Consider the following 15620-nt stretch of genomic DNA (forward strand, 5'->3'; position numbering starts at 1 on the left):
ACAGTGTAGCTGTGATTTTAGGTTGACCAGGTGAACTGGTGGTGCCATGCAGGACAGCAGCATGCACGGTGTTCAAAATCAAATGATAACTGAGTGAGCTAGTGGAACTATTGTATTTCAATACCGCATTACACAGAGACCATTTGTTTTCAACCGGTCTCTCGCGCTAGCGCCCTCTAGCGATTAATCGTGATTAATACATTTTGATCGAGCAACCTCTTGATCGACAATTAATCTAAAGTCGATTAATCATTTGCATCCCTAAAACCTACGCATTCCTCGATCCTGGAAGCAATGCATGCTTTTGCACAGAGAAGCTGATGGAAGATCTGCATGTTGAGGGCAGAAGAACTGAAATCCTGTTACGAACAATGGGACAAGAAAGAGTTGTGAATACTTACTATGTGAACGGATTAGAGGTGAGCAGCATTGATGGAACAGACTTTATGCACTTACCTGAAGTCTTCACGCAATCCAGAATCCCAGTGAGCCATGAGAACATTGTTGCACAGAAGGATTTACAGAAGTGGCCGTACTTAAAAGACGTTCAACTTGCAGCCATTAAATCAGATATAGGTCTGCTTATTGGAGCCAATGCCCCATGGGCACTTCACAGTCATTCACAGCCAAGGAGGCGGGCCTTATGCTGTCAAAACCCACTTAGGATGGATCATCAACGGACCATTGAGTGGTGGTGCACTTAATGATGAACGTGGCCGACCGTGTGTCTCTTCCAACAGAATTAATATCTGTGGCAAGATTAAAGGAACTGCGGGTCAAGCAGTACAACCCGGACTTCCCGGAAAAGGCTTGTGAGGAGCAACCCGAACTGTCCTTTGAAGACAGAGCCTTAAAAGAAATTGCAGACGTCAACCCGGAGAAGAGTGATCTGCCATTAGAGCGCGCTCTTGGTGTGCAGTTGAACGTTGCGTCAGACACCTTTTGTTTTAATCTCTCTCTTAAACAACAGCCTTCCACACGGCGGGGCATACTCTCAGTCACCAACTCTGTTTTCGATCCTCTTGGATTTCTTGCACCTATGGTCCTTCCAGCAAAGAGGATAATGCAAGAACTCTGCAGAGGAAGCTATGGATGGGACTCTGGGATTCTGCCCGCCGTTGCCAAGAGATGGGAGACATGGATCACTGGTCTGAACCAGTTGACAAGCCTAAACATCAGAAGATGTCTGCATCAGAAGTAGGGATGGGTATCGTTTGGGTTTTTTCCGATACCGGTACATAACCGATACTTTTAAAACGATACCGGTGCCTAAACGGTGCCAGAACCGATACTTTTTTTTTTTTTTTAATTAAAGACATTAGGCTTATTTATTGCCAAGGCAAATATTTTCTTCAAATTTAACAATATATTAACTGTTTAAGGTATACTATAAATAAAAATAAATACAAAACACTTGGCTTCAAACCTTTTAACTTCAACTATGAACATTATATTAACTTATAACAACTGTTTACAGTACACTTAAATAAATATAAATAAATACATAACACACTCTGTACACACACTTCACACTTCAGTAATACTTTTGCAGAAATATGAGCATGTTTGCCTTCAGAGTAAAAAAAATATTAATTAGTTTGCATTTATTTAAACCCACTGGTTTCGTGAATGTGTACTGCCCCTTTAAGAGTTTAGCTTCAGAGCCTCTTGAGTTTGTTGTTGCATATGCTGCACGTCGCGTTGTTTGAATCTTTTTGTGCGAAATACAGCCACACTTTTGATCGTTTACCTTTCGACATTGATGGCTAGCTCTGTTTGTGCTTGCTCTGTGCAAGGCTGCCTGCTCTTCGCTGTCAGACTGTTGCAATGTTATTGTAGCGTCCGAGTGCTCTCTTAAGAACTCACATTGAGAAGGAATATCTTTGGATGAGACGGTAGCTCTCCGTTTAATAAAGCGTATCCAACTTCTGCTTAGAACAACCACACTTATCTTGAAACCGAAACCACACGCAAGTCAACCCATTACCATGGCAACTACTCAACACAAATCTCGTTTCCACTAGTCCCATACGGAATGCAGCGTGAGCGACACAGAAGAGAGTCTACATTGGGAGATGGAGCAGTTTTATATGTGCCCCACGAAATCTGTTAGCAACACAAAAAAGTATACAGATCGTACTCAGAAAGATCTACGCCACTAACGTTACATCTCGTTAGCTATCGCTAGTTTTGTTAAATTATAAAAATTTAAATTAAAAAAAAAAAAAAAAAAAAAAAAATCTGCTCAGGCACCGAAAGGAAGCACCGAAATCTGCGTTGCATTTCGGTCCGGGTAGGTATCGGTTGTATGGAACCGGTGCCGTATTGGTACCGGTTCTCGGTACCCAACCCTAATCAGAAGGCTGCAGCACTCGCTCACCAACAGTCTGAGGTATCTGGAAAAGACCCAAAAGGTACAGACCCAGAGCGCACTTGTCGGGTATTTTCTGGTTCTGAAGTTGGACTGCTTTTTCTACCCATCTATACACGTCTTCTTGACCTTGATGTCGAAATGTAAGATTGTATTGCTAAGCTGAAGCAGTTCTCAAAACTGGACTTTCAGTCCAAACGTGAAATGATTAATAATGGGAGACCAATACCGGACCTAAAAGGTTTGTTTCAAACGACGGGACAGAAGGTATTGACATTTGCATTGGAGTGTTTCACGTTTCCCATCGGTACTACATATTCATGCGAAACACGAACTTCGCTAAAGGCTGCTGGCGCAGGAAAAATGCCTTGAAGTTGTGAGCAGACTAGGTGCTATTCCTGAGCTAAACCACTGACTGCATTCACTCAAGAAGAGGAGGGAAATCGCGGGTGAAGACAACTGATTTCCACTGAACTATACAGATAGTCGTGAGTGGATTACGTTTGTTTCACCTCTAATTGACGGTTACGAGCTCCAACGAAAGTGCACCAACTTTAAATTATACTGTTCAGTAGAACATTTTGGTATTCTGTGCTATGTCTGCGGTGTCTAACTGTTTGCTTGTTAATATGTTGTGTAAATAAATATGTAATTGTTTTTGTCTAAACTGCGAATTCAAAACTCAGTCCGAGTCATTTAAATTAACATCCCACAACCGTAGTTATATTGTCCCTAGACAAAATGAAATGAGCCACATCATTGGTGGGAGGGCTACATACGCTCGCTTGATACTATTAATATCTTATTTGACAGGGTGTAAAAGTTCAATAAGCACACCGGTTGTACGTTTAGCTGTAGGCCTATAGCCTTGTAAAAGTTAGGTTAACAAGTCAGTTGAGTGTTGAGCCGCATAACTTCTTATAATAAAAAAAAACGATCGTTTAAAAGTAATAGACAATAAAACATAACGTTTTTTCAGTCCTGGTCAGATGACAAATTTTAAACCATATGCATTTATACATGTATGATGTATACATTTCAATTTTTTTTAAACAACTAGAGATCAGAATGACGTAATCACTTCCGGTTTCTGTGCCTCATCAGCTAGGAACCTCACCGCACGTCACTGGTCTCTAACATTTCAAAATTACGAAATGCTCCATGTTTATTATTGTATAATTGTCAATTGGATAAAATGGACAATTAGGGGCCGGGATGTTGGAGCCATTTCTGCTGCTTATGATTTATTTGTGATATTTATAATGGTCATTTGTGTTATTTTTGAATATTGTTAGTATCGCAATCTAGGCTCTGCTGCGATGTTTGGTGTAGCCCGTGCCACAGGGTGCTTGGTGTTGGGCACGAGTACAGGTGGTGGGTTGTTTGAATGAGTTAGCAGGTGTAAAAGGACACATTTTTTGACCGTGGTCGTGATCGTGTTTATTGTGTAAACCCTAAGTATAATAAAATCTGAAACTCGAAAGTCACGCGTTCTGAACAGCTATCTACCCTCGCCAAAGTGGATCCGTGCGAAATCGCAATAATGACTATGCCATGAATTAATGCTGTTTAAGTCACTATACTGGAAATATTTGTTGACTTTGCTGGGATTGTCTGTTAAGTAGGACTGGGAATTCTTTACCCATTTGGGATTGTTTTAATCTGGTATGTTATGGAGTTCGTATGTGAAAGGGGCTTCAGAGAGTGTGGCTGGTTTGCTGTCGGTAGGACAGACCCTGAGTTACTTTGACATACTGACTGCACAGTGCTAGAAGGAAAAATATGCGTAAAACAGGATAATATTTTTACCATGAGGCATTTTGCTAAAAGGCCAATCTATCAACATGAACATCAGTGAGCGAGCTAGGACAGAGCACTGACGCAAAGAAAGCATCCGCTTAACTCATAAATCCTGTATCTCAGAACAAATGAGCCCTTTGTGCCATCTTTCCCTTTCCAATGATTGCTTTCTGAAGCCATAAAGGTATGATGCAGGTACACACACACACACACACACACACACACACACACACACACACACACACACACACACACACACACACACACACACACACACACACACACACACACACACACACACACACACACACACACACACACACACACACACACACACACACACACACACACACACACAGACTAGTGAAACGAGACTTGCATGTAATCAAGCAAGCACAAGCTTCAACAGGGGGTGGCGGAAGTGAAGGCAGAGTGCCGGCGACGTCTCTGCGAACAGGAAGGCCTGCGGGGAGGTACGCGGCAGGGCCACGTCAGGCCACACGGCAGCCCACTCACGCCCACAGGCAGGCCAGCCCGAAGAGGGAGAGAGAGAAAGAGAGAGACAGAGAGACCTGCACGCTCTCAATAATTCACTCCACAGCACAGGGGGAGGAACTAAACCCCTGCACACATACACAAACAACAGCTCTCATCTGCCTACCAGCCTTTCAAGACACACGGCACGGCACAACAGCCATTACAGTGCACCAGTGGGGTCCTCCCATTGCCCACTAAGGGCTCCAATGCGTTTTCCTAATGGCGCAGATGTTGCTGTTTGTGTTGGCTCCCAGTGCCTGAGGAAGGAGTGGATACAGAGGACACTAGGACCACGGGTCACAGCTAAAGCCCAACCCATGCTAGCAATGCTGAAAGAGGTGGAAGGCAGGATAGCATGCACACTCATTAAGACACGCACTAGACTACATCAGAGGCCACATCCCTTCAGTCTGTCAAAACAAGATGGGAAAGTTTTGTCCACAGACATATATTTCAATTAGAAAAACCAACATCCAAACAAGCCTGTGGTCATCAAACTATATTCACATTGGATTGTGCAAAGAAAAAAACTATGCACCCACCCCCCTTCACACCACGGCTTTCGTTTGGGCAATCAATAATCCCAAATGTCAAACCCAAGTGAGTGTGGGGACAACAAAAATGAAACAATTGGCAATAAAGCCCCACTAAATCCCTTAGTCATGCCAAATGGCACAGAACATTTTTCACGTCACCATCAGATAAGCATGCCCAATCAGGGCACCATAGCAACAGTTCAGCACCCCAGGCACTTTGGTGAGGGGCAAGAGCATTCTGCACACAGAAACACAAAAGACAAGCCTTTCAGAACAGCACTCACAAGCAGTGTTCACGTTAGCCGGCTATGGCCGGACATTGGCCGATTGAACGCATGAATGGCCGGTATAATAAGATGTAAACGGCCCAAATGTCCGATAGAAAATATGTATGTAGGCTATGATTTAATCAGTAACATATGAAAACAACAAAACAACTGTAACATAAACCTGAATATAATCAGCCTGCTATGTCATTAAAAAAAAGTTCTAAAGCAGATTTGGATTGCATTCGGAACATGCGCTGGTCGAGGTTCCGCAACACACGCAGGCTGGTTTCCCCGCTAAAAACTGTTCACTAAAATAAACAATAACAAAATTTTAAAAAGGCTAAGCAGACGTCTCTCGGTCAGTTCTTCAAAAAGACAACTAATAGCCTTGATAGGCCTAATGATTCGTCAAGAAATTATTCGACTCCAAGTACATCATCCGAGGCCCCGACGGATTTAGGAAATGCGCCTGCCAAAAAACTTAAAAGGAGTTTTAAAGGTGAATGGCTCGAGCAATTCCGTTGGCTAAGGTCGGAAAAGGTGGATGGTCGAGACACAATGTTCTGTAGCATTTGTGAGAGAGCAGGCAAGTTAAACGGCTTTACGAAAGGCTCCATGAATTTAAAAAGATCTGCCTTAGTTGACCATAGCGAGTCGTCTGACCACAGAGCCGCTATGTCCCTAACACCGCAGCAAAGTGCAATGAGAGTGCACTGCGATAACGCCACTACTACTCGTGGCAAAAATGAAAGTGGTGTATCACATGGCTAAACGTGACATCCCAAGTAATCAGTTTTGCAGATTGACAGAATTACTTGAGTGTTTGGAAGCTCCTGATTTTTTTAAAATTTGTGTCGTTTCTCATTTGGAGTTTTGGTGGTTATTTAATTAGGCTATTAGTGAATAATGTCCGGTAGACATTCCAAGTGGCCGATATTCTGGAATAGCGTCGGACATTTGTCCGGCCAAGAAAAAGTCTAGCGTGAACCCTGCTCACAAGCCTCCAGACCACTTTATACTGACAGCCAGTGGAGAAACTCACAGGGGAAAAGACCAAAAGGCAAACTTAGTGCAAACAGCTTTGCAACAAACATGGCACTGACACATGCAAGCTCCACAAAAGATGGGGTGTTATGAGAGAGCAGGCTAAGTGGAACTGTTTGGTTTTCTGCCCACCCAACACCCCACCACCCCTACCCAAACCCATCTTCTATCCCTCCCCCTCTCTGGTCCCTGGAAAGCAGCACGGAGCCCCCCGTCTATGGCAGGCAGATAAAACAGAATCCTGGGAAGCTGTGCAGCGCACCATAAATCACGCCGCACCACTAAGCCCAACCGCTCTGCCTGTTTCTCATTTAACCTCAACGCAAAAAAACTTTGCTCTGGGTCTCTCAAAGCACACACACACACAGACACACACACACACACACACGAACACAGACAAGAGACACAAACAGGCAACTGCTTTGGTACAAGTGGTCACTAGGGGGCCTCCTAAATTGAACATTAATACCCAGAAAAGTAGGAAATCAATCTACAAACACACACACATAATGCAACCAAATAACAAAAACGAATATGCAAGAGCAAATAAAAAGGATAGAGTACAATGAAAAGTCATTGTGTCGCAATGTGTGGCAAATCGTGTTTGCTTTGGCTTGTATATGCCCCATGCTGAAAATGTCTCGTTCCTGAAAATCTGCCAGACTGTTGGGTTTGTACACAAGAGCAAGTTTGATTGCTTGAGCATTCATGACAATCCTTACAGAAAAATCATAATCCTGATTATTTTGGTCAATATTAACATTGCGATTATTTAACGATTATTCTTTCAGTGTTTCCCCAATGATTTTTTCCCTCATACAAAACACACCGACGGATAAGATGCTAACGCTAGGTCTGGGATTTACTTTTAAGTCGAGCCTTTAAACTGGTAACGCTAAAAGAGTGGATTACTCTTCCATGTACAAGCATTGCGTTTTGTCAGATTTGGGCATTGGAACATACACGAGAACCGTTTAGCCTCAACTAACTGGCGTTAGTTATTTCTACCATTGATATAAGCTCTTCCGATTGCCAATGAATGCAACCGTACATTTTGTCATGAATAATAAACCGTGAAGTTTCAGCAGTGGCTCTTTTCGTCGTCTTTGCTCAAGCTGAACTAAACATACCACAGGCTGACAGAGTGTGTTTGGGCTTTTAGGGAGGAGCGAAAGCGCATCCACACTTTGAAAGGGGTGAGCTGGATTTACAACACAAGACAAAACGATGGTATCACTGGTAAACAAAATGCGGCACAAAAATCTTTTATTCTATTATCTTTTTTTAATAATCATCGGAAGTCAAAAATTATAATTGAAAATAAAATGTGATTAAACACACAGACCTATGTCTGACCTAAACAAGGTGAAACAATACAGAGAGGCTTCTGCTCAAATCAAACACACAGCCCAAAATACACAGCGGGAATGCAGTGTGCAGTAGACTCAGTGGAACAGCAGCTGTGCACGTGTTCCTGTATCTCCTTTTCCTATGATAAGATCTGGCATTTGAAATGTACTGCTCGACCTGTAATAAATGTGGAATACCAGGAAAAGTGCTCCCTCTACTTTTCGGAGGACTGAAGGAAGACATCTGTTGTGTTACTTTGCACATCAACAGACACTGGTCTGTTGCAAACTTAACGTTTTCAGCCAAATGCGCCGCCACAGTAGTACACAACTCGCATGGAAAAGGAAATTGAATATTCAGTATCATGCCAAGGGGATCCTAGGTGCATTTTGTTGGGAGGTGCCAGCTGGAAAAGAAGCATTTACTACTTCAAAAGGTGAGGGCCTGGGCCAAAAAGTGCGTACATTTTTATAACATGAATGGCCAGAAAAACCCTGACGCTAGCAGACAAAACAAGCAGACGATCTACCGAAGAACTATCTCTCACCTGATTTCTCCCACGCCGCCTGTAGTTACGCCTCACCAATGTTTTGTAGTTCTGGTTCTTCTTGGTCAAGTAATAGTAATGTACAGAGTCTGCCACACACTGTAAGGAAAGGAGCACATAGAACTTGTGATGACACTAATATTATTAAACGCACTGGAGAACTGTGTATTCAAACTTCATCCCTACACTATTTGCATGATAACTAAAAAGGAACCATGGAACCACAAACAAACCTGTCTATAAACCTTGAAGGTTGAACCTATCAAGGTTGAACTATCAATCGATTCTTAATTAAAGCCTTAAGAAAACATATTGAAGGAAAGGAAAACTCCTAATTTGCAATGGTGCCGAGTTTACATAACAGCACCACAGTTGTGCAAAATTCAAAAGTTAAACTGCAACTTAAGCAATGCAGAACACTGGAGCCAAACCACTCACCTTTCTTTCCAAATAGGAAGCTATGAGGCCAAAATTCTTTGGATGCTGTACAAATCTGAAAGAAAAGAAGCATGGGAACTAATTAAACAGGCTAAAATTATAACTGATTATTCCCAAATCCGGGTGGGAAATGTTACCTCCTGCTCCCACCTGGCCTTAAGTAACAACAAGCTGCCTGCAAACGTGTCCCATGACTGGGTATAAATAAAAACATGGGATTGAGCCTTGAGCCTCGGAGAAGAAGGGGGGGGGGGCAAGAACAGGAAGCCCAAAAGCATGCCGGTCGAGACGAGAGGAAGACAAAGGAATGGCTAGCATGCTCTCCTTCCTGATTTCTGGCCATGTTGGGATTCTCTTAAGCTCCACAGGCAGAGTGTGGAATTCATACATGTGCTTTCCAGAGTCAATTTGATTTGTAGGGGGAAAATTAAAATGATTATGAGGGGGTAATTTGTCTGAGATTTCCCCCCTTTTTCTTACTCCAGAAGGCAGGAACAAACATTCAGGCGGTGAAGAACTGTGAAATTGCAGATTCTGTAGCTCCTCTTTGCTTTAAGCTATGCCTTACATTATAGAAGAGCACCAAAACCACACTCTGACAGAGAACTTACGGACCTGCTCACTCACACACACACACACACACACACACTTCCACACTCACACACACACACACACACACTGTGTGTACACGGACGCACGCACAGACAGAGACAAACACACACCCCCACGCACAAACAGACACGTACTTATCCCTGAATATCTCCTTCTCATGTTCAGTCCACACATTCATGAACTGGCGGGACTTGTAGACCTTCATGGGGTCTTCCATCAGGCCGTTCATGTTGATGAACTTTACACGCCGCTGCTCAGTGTCATACATCATGGGCGGGATGACGGACAGCTGCCTCATCTGCTTCTCGTTGTTCTGATGGAGGGAGGAGGTTGAAAGAAAAGAAAGAAAGACAGACAGACAGAGAAGTGAGCCAAAACAAGAAATGTAGAGGAAAGTTCAAGGGTGGAAACTTTAACCCAAACCACCCCACACAGACTGACTCCAACAGATGGTTTGCTGAAAAGGCCGTCTGTGTGTGGTGTGCAGTGGTTTCAAACAGGACACTGTCTGATTTCTTTGGCTGGCATTTATCTGGCTAGATAGGGGATTTTAAAAAAGCTACTTATTTTGGGAGCATATCATTTCTCCTCATACCTGGTTATAACTGAACAACAGCTTTCGCTGGTCTCAAGGCTTCAGGCACAGTCACCTATCTGCAATGCCAACTGTATGTAAGCAAGCACACCAACCTCCTGTTCAGATAGGCCATCGATGATCTCAGAGATCTCATGCTCACTTCTTGCAATGGTTGCCGAAAGACCAGTCCCTCGCTGGCCCACCCTTGAGGAAAAATAGAGAGTTCAAAACACGCTAACTAGAAGTTAATGCATTAAACTAGTGTGTAATGCTTTAAAAAATGATATATAAATAAATCCAGACCACATTGAAGAAATAAATGGAAAGGGCACTTTCTGTGCTGTATCATAACAGTGCTGTATAAACACCCCACTCATCCTATTTTAAGCCAGGCTTTGCCTGCCCCACATCTTACATTCGCTCTTTGCCAGCGTCCATCAGAGGACTTTGGGATGTATTTGGAGGGCAGTAATCACAAACCAACATGTCTAAAAAGCAGAGGCACAATCTTTTCGACTAGAATATATCAGTTTTTCCAGAAGCTAAAGCGAACAGCTAGCTAGCTAGCGCACTCTTAAATACTTTCACACACTCACAGCCACCCAGGTTCTTGCCATTATTATCATGTTGCACTGCCTTCAAAATGTGTCCAGCGATTATTGAACTGGATCAGCTAAAAGTAAATAATCGTGTTTACATAACAAGGAGGTTGAACTAGGGATGAGAATCGATTTTAACGATTCCGGTTCCTTATCGATTCCTGCTTAACGATTCGATTCCTTATCAATTCTCTTATCGATTCTTATTGGGCAAGGAAAAAAATTACTATAAACGAGTTTATTTACATGCATTGCCTTTTATATAATATTCTATGAATAGATGATGCACATCATATACAGTATGTATGTATACATTTACATGTTTTAAATAACCAAAAACAAACCTAAGAATAGGTCAACAAACTCTCAAAGTGGGGTCCAGAGACCCAAAACCTAGGGATCCTTTTCCTTTATTGGGTGCCAGGGGGTCCCAACAAAGAAAAAAAGTATTTGTTTTGATTAGAATTCCAACCATAAGTAACAGAATGTATGACTGATTTTGTAATGGGTTTCATAATTTTTTTGTAATAAAACATCTAAACTCAAAAATCTAAAATAGATGGGGGAGCCTGGAAAATAATCCCTCCCTGGTCTAATTTGTGGCAGTTTAGGGGTCCTTGATATACCAGAGTTTGAGAACCGCTGTGCTAAATACTATTTGAACATGCCAATTACAGTCCTGTTTAAAAAAAAAAAAGTGTATTCACCTTGAACTAAAAATAAAACTGACATAAACAAATAGTGAAAGCTGGTTAACACAACGAAACAAATGGCACTAGATTTGAGTTTGTGAAAAAAGAGGACACTTAGACGCGGGACCCCGCCCCCTCTCCCGCGACGGAGTTCTTGGACATCTTTTTCACACGCAGATGACCCTGCCCCCTCTCAGCCAAGAAGTTTTCTTTTTTTTTTTAAACAGATTTCATGTACTATTGTAAACAATGCAACTAGTGGAGGCTGCAAGATGCTCAGTGTTGCCAGATTGGAAATCCCGTATCGTTTCAGAGGCTCAAAATGATCGTATTTGGAGGATAATTATCCAATCTGGGAACACTGGGAAGGCGTTCGACCTCGCGCAGAAAGGGAGATACCCTTTCCCAAACTTGTAAGGACGTAATGACTAGTTTGTGAAAGACCCAGAGGAACACTAATATCCGGCAAAATCCCAGACGTTTTTTGGTCTCTAAAAGAGGAAATGTTTGGGTAAAGGTGGACGTCTGGTCACCCTAACTAACACAATAGACTGTAAGAGTTTACCTGCGATATTAACAGATGAAGCTCTAACGTTAGCCGCGCAGCTGTTGCTTGGTTGAGATTCATTAACGTTATCTTCACTCCATAGCGCTCAAAAACGCGACATTTCTGCAAAGTTACTGCATGCAGTATGGACAAATGTTTTGGAGTAATGGTAGGTTTTCCCCCCTTTGACGAAAGAGATGTTTTGCAAGCATTGCAAGTGGCCCTGTGGTCATCTTTTTGCGTGAAATATAACCAGCCTTGTGAATGGCTTTGCCTAGGCAGTCTAAAGCTGCCATGTTGGCTGCAGTCTAAAACAAAACAAAGCTGCATGCACGTGACATACCTAAATGGCACTTACATCGATACCAGAATTTAAAAAAATCTAAGAATGAATAACTTTTTAAGGTATATATAGCGGGATCGGGAAATTTTTTATTTTTTTTTTATTTTTTTTTAAGAAATTGATAGTGGAATCGAAAAGAGATTTGGCTAACGATTCCAAGGTTACCATCCCTACGTTGAACCTTTAAATAACTAATTTCTACACAAATCAGAGGGCAAGCCGAGGTAAATCTATTTAAATGTTTCCAACCTGAACCGTTAAAACGCTCAAAATGCAAGTTTTCTTTGGAGAAAACAATATGGTGATCTGCGGTTACGGAAGCCAGCAAATATCTGCATCTTTCCCTTAGGGCTATTCTAGTCCTGAGAGACTTTTAGAGACTTCTAGGGGCAGCTCATTTAGTATCGTGAGAATTTCCTCACAAACAAGCTCAGGTAACAATCTATAGGAGGTAAAAGATAGGGTAAAACTTGAATAGGAGGAAATAAGCCTTAAAATATTTCCATAAAAAAAGGTTAACATTTTTCCCCTTTGTAATGTCAAAGCTAGTCTGATTGATGCCTGAAGAAAAACAAATATATATATATATATATATATATACACATACATACATACATACATACATCAGGCATGAAAACAGGTCAGGGGTGAAAAAGGTGAGGAAGATATTACCCCCCGGGGCATGCTCCCCCGTAAGTAAAATTTTAATAATCCATATTTTAAAGCATCAATCGGATGCATTTTGAGATGCTATTTTTCCAACCTGGGGAGAGCTTGAGAAACTTAAATTCAGCCATGAGTCAAAAATTATTATGGCCTCCTTACTTAGTATTATGCAAGCCATTTCATGCCAGCCTGTCACTGGGTCTAACATTTACAGTATATGAGGCACAATGTGGTGAGGGCACCACAAATGGCTTAATGCATAACCCCCACAAGAGATGGTGGAAATGCTGTAACTTAACTTGTCTACTCTTCCATCATGATTGACAGCCAATACAATGTTATGTAATTCAGATTTCAATACGTTTTATTGGCAAGGCCCTTCGTGTTAATATTTCCATGCACTCGCGCTCCCTTCTGGCACGCGCACCTGTTCCAGACCTGCCAACCTTGAAGAAAGGTTTTGAGTACCAGCTTTTTTTTTTTTTAAGCTCCTATTTAAGTATCCATCTATCTACTTCCAGTGGCACTTGCTCTTGACTGCTTTGCCTCATAGCTTGGCAACTTGGCCTTTTTGAGCAGAGCATCACTGAAGCCTTCCATGTGACGAGTCCCTTTTGCAGCCATGCTCACCTTTTTTGTCACCAAAGTGCTTACAGGGCTCTCAAGTTTTGAAGCCAGTCAAGAGTGACATATCCCCGACCACGCCCCATCCCGCCCCCATTCCACTCGCCCCGCCCCTGCCGTATGCCCACAGACCAGCCCGCCCCCCCCGAGTAACAATAAAAGTACATTACTGAGCAGTATTTTGCCCATTACATGGATGAATGTCTTATATATGCCATAGTCATAGAATTGGATGTATTCATTGGGAAAATGGTATTCTTGAACATTTTAGTCAACCTTATGCATTTAAATGTACCTTGACCTCTTGTACACTCATCTCTGCAGTCAATGGCAAGTCAAAGTTTTTGACTGTGCTGGTTGACTTCAGTGCCTGCTGTTTGGCCTGATGCCCCTTACTGCCTATGTGCCTTGTCACATCCTGCACACCTTGATGGGCACAGGAGTTCTCTTGGCTGCATATAGAGCACCAGTATACTAATTTGTTTTTTATCTGACATCATTGAGACATATGCAATGATTAATGCATCCATGGCCAGGATATTTATAACATGATAGTATGCCTAATGAGTTCACGATTCACAACTTCACCAGGCGTGAAGAAGCCCCGGAATCTGAATATAATGTTCAAGCAAACACATTTACAAAACATAATGCCGATAACATCATTGAATATTAAGTTCTGCCTAATAGTCGTTCGAATTATACGCTATATATATTTTTAATAGGCCTAATTGAATTTATTATAGCCTATAAACGAAGTTCGGAGTCAAAGCTATAGTGAAAAGGCAGGCTGTAGCCTAAAACTGTGTTGGCTACAAACACTCATTAAAAACTGATGCTAATTATCTGCGAAAAATTATCTAACTGCAGTCAAGTTGTCATTGCTTGTATCAAACCATTGTGAATTTGTCGTAACATTAAAACAGGAGACGACTTACTACTTGTAGAAGACTGATACTCAGAGCTCCAGTGGTCTCCTCAGGTGAACAAAACTTTCAGAAGATCAGGTGCGCGCAATGCCAGGATGCTTTATTTTCATTGGTTGCTGGATTAAATCTTACCCAGATACAATAGATACGTTTTTTTCTGATTGGCTATTGTGTAGCCCATTTCTTTTTTTGGATTGGCTGATAAGTGGCACCTCACGTCAGAACTCCAGGGGATTCGGGGAGCCGTGCTTGATTCATCCATGGTGAGGGCAGAGCGGCCAGGTCATGTTTGCGCGCTGCGGCACATTAAATAGCCTAGAGTTTTTTTTCAGCGTGAGAAATACGATGTGTGGCGGGAGTGCGTGATTAAAGACCAAAATGAGTGACTGTCACACTCAATGCGTGACACTTGAGAGCCCTGTGCTTATCATGTCAGTGCTCAGGGTTGCTCTGTATTGGGTCTTGTTTATGGTAACAAGACTGAAAATCGTCATCTGACGTCATGATTTGTTTTATACCTGCAAGGCTTGTAGGTTGACTGGCTGCAATAGTAGGAATTATTTGCTACGTTAGCAGTCTTTAGTCAACCACCTTTGCAATGGTCACTTTGCACCAACAGAGCGATTCAAAGTTAGAACAGGGAATCTCCGTGGCGTTTGAGTTAACGTAACTGCAGCTAAATTAGCTTACCCCATCAGTTATTCACACCGTAGCCGTCTCATAACCAGGCTAATCACATCATATGCTTGCTACTACGGCTACCTTTTTTTATACAAATGTCTCTGAAGGTTATACCCCTTGAAATGCATCATCTCGTTAAGTTTGTTTTAACGTTTTATATGCTAACATTACGGTCAAATGTATGTGCTTGATTATTACTCCCCCACTTCCCATTGTACCTCAGCAAGGGTATCTTACGTTCCACCTTCTTGCGCGAGCTCTGACTCTAGACAGAACTGTCAATGGTCAACCGCTTTCACAGTGTTGACAGATATAATTAATTATCCTCCAAATACGATAATTTTGAGCCTTTGATATGATACGCCATATACAATCTGGCAACACGGAGCACCTTGCCGCCGCCACCACTAGTTGAATATGAAAAAGATGTCCAAAAACTCTGTCGCGGGGGAGGGGGC

At 42.3% G+C, this 15620-nt stretch overlaps 1 protein-coding gene across 11 annotated transcripts in view; it reads right to left on the reverse strand.

Annotated features, from left to right (window-relative positions):
• Nucleotides 1-15620, reverse strand: part of ncor1 (nuclear receptor corepressor 1) — a gene marked incomplete at its 3' end in the record, with an annotated part of 105315 nt that overhangs the window by 68632 nt on the left and 21063 nt on the right. For all 11 annotated transcript variants that reach the window (XM_080837735.1, XM_080837734.1, XM_080837730.1 and 8 more), the window contains 4 exons: nt 10195-10285; nt 9639-9817; nt 8893-8947; nt 8455-8553 (listed from right to left, as the gene is read on the reverse strand). In XM_080837735.1, the coding sequence (XP_080693861.1) occupies nt 8455-8553; nt 8893-8947; nt 9639-9817; nt 10195-10285 (424 nt within the window). The remainder of the gene's footprint in view (nt 1-8454; nt 8554-8892; nt 8948-9638; nt 9818-10194; nt 10286-15620) is intronic.

Source organism: Sprattus sprattus (assembly GCF_963457725.1).
Source record: "Sprattus sprattus genome assembly, chromosome: 1".
NCBI classification, from domain to species: domain Eukaryota; kingdom Metazoa; phylum Chordata; class Actinopteri; order Clupeiformes; family Clupeidae; genus Sprattus; species Sprattus sprattus.